At 39.6% G+C, this 7,901-nt stretch overlaps 1 protein-coding gene across 1 annotated transcript; it reads left to right on the forward strand.

Annotated features, from left to right (window-relative positions):
• Positions 1–1,476: 1,476 nt before the first annotated feature.
• LOC119913411 (ovarian cancer G-protein coupled receptor 1-like) lies at positions 1,477–2,714 on the forward strand. The gene is made up of 3 exons (XM_038732825.1): positions 1,477–1,680; positions 1,895–2,082; positions 2,192–2,714. The coding sequence occupies exons 1-3, from the start codon at positions 1,477–1,479 to the stop codon at positions 2,712–2,714; spliced, it is 915 nt and encodes a 304-aa protein (XP_038588753.1).
• The last annotated feature ends 5,187 nt before the right edge of the window (positions 2,715–7,901 follow it).

The following is a 7,901-nucleotide window of genomic DNA, read 5'->3' on the forward strand; positions in this document are numbered from 1 at the left end:
TGTGCAAATAAAAAATCAGTTTTTGACAAAACTGTAAATGTTTGTCATTGACCAACTCAGTGAATTAAAACCTGACAAATGAAGGTTCAACAAAATCTCTATTGTGTATAAGAACATAAAGCCCTGCTGTTACCAGAGAGGCATCCTGCAGTTTCTTTTCAAATTACCAGTCCATTACCAAAAGATTTCACACATTATAAAGTGTGACACGCATAGTCATAAGTTAGTAAAGTATCTTTCACCTTTTTAAACTTTAGCTCATTATTAACTGAGATCCAACAATTACAAGCAGCGACTACTTGTTCTGTTTTTATTCGTAGTCTAGCTGTAAAACTTCCACTCATTACTTAAATATGATGTTGACCTGTAAAAAAAAAAAATAAAAAAAAATAAAAGTATCATATGAGTAACAGCTTATATATAAGACTATGATTCACATGTTTGAAACATACTAAGCACTATGGACAATTTGATGCTTTCTGTGAAAGCAGGTCTCGGTGGAACCATACAGTCTATGGGTGGAACCCATCCTAATGGTTTTGAGGACCTAGTACAGTTTCCATTTCAAGCCTACAGGGAGTGTTTGAAACTCAAAGCAGCTCCTCTAAACTATTAGCTGAGCAGAAGGCAGGCAGTCATGTCAGGACCACAACAGATGAATGCATCTAGATGCAATTGAACAGAAACTATTAAAGTATTTATCAAATATTTTCAAGACTGTGGTCAGCAGGAGGGCCCTAATGCTTATTTGTGCCTTTTCCCACTTCCTCAGAAGAGGAGGTGCAAATTACCAGGAACCTATTACATGTTATCACTTACCATAATTTCTTTTTGGATTGAGAGGACAACACATCAGACTGGTATTGAGACATAGAGAACTCATTCATGTGGGGTCTTACAGCTTTCAAAGGTAAATATTGTAAACTTTCCTTTTTTCTTATCTTTAGAGATGAAGTGCAAACAGTCATGAAGATGAAAATGCATTGATATATTTATTAATATGTAAAACAAAAAAGGCAACAGCTTTTGATTTTATTTGATTGTGGGTGTACTGTAGGTGTCACAATTCAGTCTTGTCTGCTCTGTATTTCTGTGTCTTCTTCTCTGTTTTCGTCTGTCGTCTTTCTGTGTTATCAGGTATTTAGTCTGGACTTTTGAGTTTTCTGTCAATTTTAGATTGTCTTTTGTCACTGCATGGACTCTACTTGTTGGATTTGTCTGCACCACTTTGTGTAGGCCCTGAGTTATCCGTGGGTGTGAATAAATATCTCGGAGCGTACTCTCCAGTCTACTCTGCAGTCTGTCTTGCGTTTGGGCCCAAAACCTTTCGGTCCATCAGCCAATCCTGAGAATAGGTACACTTTATTTGTGTGATCTAACAGCTTTAGTGATGTCACTAAACAATGGTGGGTACATATTAAAAACCTTCTCCCTTTGAATAACTAATCTCTCAAACAACAGGTTTTCCTCTGAAGAATGGAAGGATACTACAATAACAGCACCTCACAGAACCAAAGCTATGATTACACCACCTCTGGCTACCAGAATTACAGCAACATCAACAATGAACTAACTGACGTTCACAAAAAAGTTAATTTCATCATATATGTGGCAGTATGCATAATCATTGCATTCGGTCTTCCTTTGACCCTCACGGCCATCTATGCTCTTTATTCTATGGTAGGTACATGACTGAGTTATTTAAATATACTTTCTGTATCTGTGTTTGTTATACAGAAGGAATGCTTTGAATTTAACACCAGATTGCTTCAAATCTGGCATTTAGTCTTGTTACTGCAGTGATTGGCCTGCTGCTGGGCAGAGCAAGATGACAGATATGGGAGGAGGTGGACTTCACAACATCTTTACAACTGCTTGTTTACTTTACCTGCAGGTGAGAAGTGATCATGTTGCTCCGATCTACGTCATCAACCTTCTTATTTCTGACCTCATCCAGCTCTGCTACATGATCATTCAGGTGGCAAAACCTGACGATTGGAATATAGAAGAAATCTCCTATTATATTTACCTATCTGCTGTGTTTGCCAGTGTTTACTTCATGGTCTGCGTCTCCCTGGAAAGGTATCTGTCTGTCTATCCAGTATGTGTGGAGCTCCTTCTGTGTCTGAACATTATATTAGTTTATAACTCTGAAGCTCCTCAAAGACTTTGTGTCCATCTTGTGTTACAGGTATTTGGTCATCGCCCACCCGCTGTGGTACCGCTACAGACGAACTATCAAGACCTCTGTGGTGGTCTGTGTCCTGGTCTGGACCCTTCCTCTTGCATATTTCCTCACTTTGTATTTCTGGCATGATTATGTGCCGCGCAGGATTATCTTTGCCATCGTCCTCCTCCTTCCCTTCCCACTGTTAATCTTCTTCCTGGTTGGGACCCTCAGAGCCCTGTCTGCTGCCATGTCGGTCCACTCTGATGAAAAACGCCAAATTGTGGGAATTCTGGTTCTGGTGCTGCTTATTTACACACTGCTGTTCCTGCCCCAAATTTTAGGTTTTTTCGTACTTCGCTATGATACAACCCTTTCCACCATGTCGGTCCTGTTTCTCAAGTTGAGTCCTCTTGCAGACTTAGTCCTGTATGTTTTTATGAGGAAAGGGGCCACAGACAAGCTTTTGGCCTCTCTGTGTTGTTGTAGAATAGACAGCAAAGACATCAGTTCATTTTTCTCTAAATATAGAGGACAACAGCCCTAAATGAAGCTCTGCAGCGACAAAGACAGGGAACGATCAAAGGGGGGCGCAGCAGAGCTGCTCGCATGGTCAGGGCTTATGCCGCTCAGCACTGAAACAGCGAGAGCGGGGTACGCTCTCAGGGATGGGGCTTACAGGCTCCGATGTGGTAGTGAATTCTTAAAATAGAGTTACTATCATCAAGCAGGTTTGATATATATTAAAAATGAATGTGTTGAAACATAAGAGTTTTTTGAAGTTCTAAGGAACAGCTCGCAGTATTTCCGCCATTGTCGTGGTGTTTCAGTGTTATTATTGCTGTGCTGATGCTGTAGGTCAGGGGTAGGCATACAAGTTTGAGTGTCTGGTTAGCTTTTTTCCATTTTCAACAAATTAAATATGAAAAGACCATTTCAAATGCTCACAATAGAGCATGTGCAGGAGTGTGTGTCCCGGCGATTGATCCACATCCATAAACCTATGGACGCTTATTTTCATTTCATCAACATCTCCTGTCAGAAGAAATTCCTGCACTTCTCATTAAGGGGAAAAGTGTTTTCCAATGGCTATTTAAGAGGTGTTTAAAGCAAGCCACATACTCTTCTGAATGGCTTTCAGAACTTTTCAAGTTTTGGACAAACTTTGGGAATTGTTTGGTTTGTACACTCAGAGTTTAAAAATGCACAAATGTCTTAACTGTTGTCGTTTTCCTGCAGGTGTGAAATAATCACATTGCTCCAATCTACGTCATCGGCTTCCTCATATCTGACCTCATTCAGCTTTTCTGCACAATCATGGTGGCAAAACTCACTAAAGAATAGCAGAAGAAAGATTTGTGATCAATGTGATCTCTTTGATGGCGGGTTGATGTCATTCTGGTCTCTTCAGTGGACTTGTTGAAGAGCGTTCTAGCTTTGGCAATTTTTTTTGTCTGAACATGGAAAGTAATCTCCAGGAACACACCATATGTTTTCAGACAGATTGATGATAGAAAAGCTAAATGAGAGATTACACTGAATTACAGAAGCTAGTGGAACAGAGGATAGCCCAGAGGTGACGTCATGACTTTGCCTCTCTGTGCTCCTGGCTGCTATTATCAATGTTGACGTGAACATTTAAAGAATTAGTACTACTATTAAAGGTTATTGTTACAAAATAATATTTGAATTAATGTTGTTCTGATCCATCATACATGAACTAACCAATTTATTTGTATCAGAACTGCTTGTCTGATGGTGAAGCATCTTTGGAACCCAGGTGCCACCGCTCGCAGTGTTATTGTAGACTGTGTGGATGCAGAGCGGAAAACTGACTCGGCTGAAGCAAACCCATTGTTGTGGTCCTGGAAATGCAAGTTATTATGCAAACTGTACCAAGCTGTCCTTTCTAAACCACCATGTGCTGAAGGATGGGGGCTTAGTCATAACATCTGATGGCGCAGTGGATAAGACACATGCCTTTGGGTCTGAATCCACTGTAAGACACCCATTGTGTCCCTGAGCAAGACACTTAACCCTTAGTTGCTCCAGAGGCGTGCGACCTCTGACACATATAGCAATTGTAAGTCTCTTTGGATAAAAGCGTCGGCTAAATGAATAAATGTAAATGAATATGCTGTATTTAAATGTTGTTAAACATTGTGAATGTGTCAATGTTCAGTTACATCCATCCTACAACAATGAAATACACAGGTGTTTCAACAAATCTAACAAATATTGGAGACTTAAAATAACAACCCAAAAATAATGTTCAAATTTACTACGCATGCACTGTTTTCATGCCTGCCTTCATTTCTTTACAAGCAGGTTTGTATGCAAAGCAGGAAGCCTCAAACTATATATAGTATATAGAACTCATGTAGGTCATTGTTCTCATGCAGCTTTGAACGGTACATGTTCTTACATGAGCTTTTTATTGTATATGTAAAGCGTTTTAAAGAAAAATTCACTAGCAAGGACCACACAATCAACAGGTACGATTAAGTGATTTATTGATGATTGAAACAGAAAGATGTATGACGCTTGCAGTTGCTGAATAGACAATGGAAGCGTTGTGGGGAAGCTATGATAGGGAAATCCGCCGTAGCACCTGGGCACGACAGACCCTCTTATAGCCCTTTGGAGAGGAAGAAGGAGATCAGGAGACAGGTCAGAGAAAGGGGTGGGGGGGGAATGCAGTATACGAGAGCGAAGAAGAGGAGTCTTGTGGGTATTTATGGAAATGCTGGCGATGACGTGGTTGATGTGTGGTGCCACTCCTGAAACTCTGCTAATAAGCACCACTTAATTGCAAAAAAATAATTAATAATAATAATATCCTAAGTTTTTTCACTATTTTCCCTTAAAACACTTTGAGAAAACAGCAATATAGATATGAAGAAAATGCTTAAAAATTTTCAATTATTATTGTTATTATTATTATTATTATTATTATTACTTTGTTACAACATTTTTTATAACTTTTAATTTCCACAGTCAGCTCCATGTAGGCAGAGAAAGAGGGAGAGAGAGAAAGGGGAGGAAACAGGAGGAGAAATGTAGGCGAACAGAAAGGATAGAGACGAGAAAGATACTGTCATCTACTGATACGATTTAAGACACCTAACTAGAGAACAGGAAGCACTGTTTGGACTCTGCTGTGGCAGAACTGGCTGAAATGTTTTGGTGAACTTGCTCTGGTTCACTGTGATGGCTTCAACACATGCAAATAAAATATTTTTCTTACCAGTTTGTAGCTGTAAGTTGATGTCTGTTATTATTCTCCTTTAATCACAGAAGCAAAGCAGATAGATCTTTAGGACCTCATCTTTAGTTTCTCAGACACATTTTAATTTAGTTTGTGTATGTTTACCAAAAAAACTGCACTTGTTTTGTGCTGCTTTTTGTTAGTTTTTGTACAACTAAGAAAAAAACTACATATTGTTTATTTATTATTATTTGATATAAGTAAAAAATTTGGTGTTTTAGTGGTAGGCATGCTAGTTTTTAGGATGTGATTCAGAGTGTCACAGTTAGTGTTGTGGAGGCAGGTTGGAGGACCCAAACGCAGGACACGTAGGCTAGCAGGTATAGTTCTGGTGGTTTATTAACAAAGGCAACAAAAGGCGAGCGCACTCACAGGAAGAGTGGCTGATCAAACAGAGTCCAAAACAAAGTAATCCAAACGAGAAATCCAGAATCCCAAATCCAAAATAAGCAGGCAAACAGGGAGACACGACAAGTAGGCTGACAACAAGACAACACACTGCAACGCTGGGTACACAAGGTAACACACTGTAATGACCCGACAGAGACTGGACGGAAACACACACACACACACACACACACACACACACACGGACTAACGAGCAGGGCGTGGGGCAACACAGGTGAGGGACATGAGGCTAACGAGGCAGACAGAGAGACAGCAGGGAAAACAGAGAGGCAGGCAGACAGATACTGGGGGGAACAGACATGACACAGGTTACTGAACACAGGAACAGAGGAAGAAATATAAACTAATAAAGACACAAGCAGACAGATCACCACAAAACTAACACCAACAGGGAAACCAGACAGAAGTGAAGGTAAAACAGAACTCAGACAGACATGGGCAAAACATAGAAGTACACAGACCAGGAGTGAACTCTAAGACATGAACTAAGGTACAGGACTAAGAACTAAGATACAAGACAGATACTAAGTAAGGCTACAAATAATATGACTGAAAACTAAACGACCAAAGCAGAACAGACACGCCCACAGTGTGACACAGAGCAGGTGTTTTTGCTGTTAACACCCTATATCACAGTACAACTTCTTGAAATCTAATGAAAAATCTGTTTCTTTGACCTATGCACTGAATTAAAACCTGACCAACCAATTTGTTAACCAACAAAATCTCTGCTGGTTAACAAATCCCTATTGTCTATATGAACATAAAGCCCAACCTGCTGTTACCAGGGAAGCATCCTGCACCTTCATTTCAAATGACCAAATGATGTTTTCTCACAACTCTTAAAGTATTCAGACTTTTTTAGATAATAATTTGGGGCAGAAATTTAAAGTGTGACAGCAACCACAGATTAGACCAATATGTTTCAATATAAGTTAGTAAAGTCTACTGTATGTTTCCTCTTTTTTAACTTTAGCTCAGTATTATCTGAGACCCAACAATAACAAGTTGATTTCCTGAGTGTTTCTTTATATACCCTGGCTCTCTGCATGTGACACTTTGTAAGCTCTCATACGAAGACAGAACTGAAAAGCCACAAGCTAAATGGCCTGTTGTTATATGAGCTACAGGAAAGATTTCTATCCAGCTTGAAGGGCAGCTTTCATATTTTAATGTGTAGGTTAACAGGTTAAGGAATTTCTTGTCTTAGGAACCAGCTTCATTAATTTCACACTGTATAAAATATTGTCCAGTAGGCCTGAGGAGTAGATAAGACTTGTATTTGGACCAGTTCAACATGTGTATTTCTAGGGAGAGACAGAAAGGGAAGGAGGGCAAAAGGTGTTTCCAACTTGTTGCAGCTGGAGAAAAGCAACTGTTGTTGCCGGACTCAGGAAACTGCAGCCATCTTGCTCCTGCGAGCTTCTAATATCATGTAACATGGTGATGTTATGCAGTGCTGCCAAAAGTCCAACATGCATCACGTTAAGCATGAAGTCAAATGTACCTTACAACAGTGGAGCTGAGGTGGAACAGGTGAAGGTTTTAGGTTCCTGGGAATTTGCATCAGAAGACACTGACATTGAAAGAAAGAGATGTGCTGAATGTAGCTTCTCACAATACTTGGGTTCAGGAAATCACCACCCACTACTGAAGTGACGAGTCAAGTCAAGTCACAAAGAAGTCCAGAATTTCCAGTTAAGACTTCTTTATTGCCAAATTGCCAAAACGTGTGGTTCTGAAATGAGGAATAATATACTGAGTAAGGAAACATATTACAACCCATTAAACCTTCATTATAAAGAACTAAATAAGAAAAAAATAAATAAATAAACACTGCTATACTTAGAACAGCCACAAGCTGGCTCCATCAGACCACTGTGGTGCCAACTAATTGCTTTACACACTAAATTATCCCACTAAAGAAAACAGTGGACAGCTAGGCAGCTATTAATTATAAAAAGGCGCATTGAATGTAATCACATTAAGCACAGGCTCTACACATATAGAACTAGCACTGTAGATACTCACTTGCTCTGAAACTATATTAGTATGAGG

The sequence above is a fragment of the Micropterus salmoides genome, unplaced genomic scaffold (genome assembly GCF_014851395.1).
Source record: "Micropterus salmoides isolate LMB-PRFRI ecotype aquatic unplaced genomic scaffold, ASM1485139v1 Ms_hic_scaffold_2, whole genome shotgun sequence".
In the NCBI taxonomy this organism is placed as follows: Eukaryota; Metazoa; Chordata; class Actinopteri; order Centrarchiformes; family Centrarchidae; genus Micropterus; species Micropterus salmoides.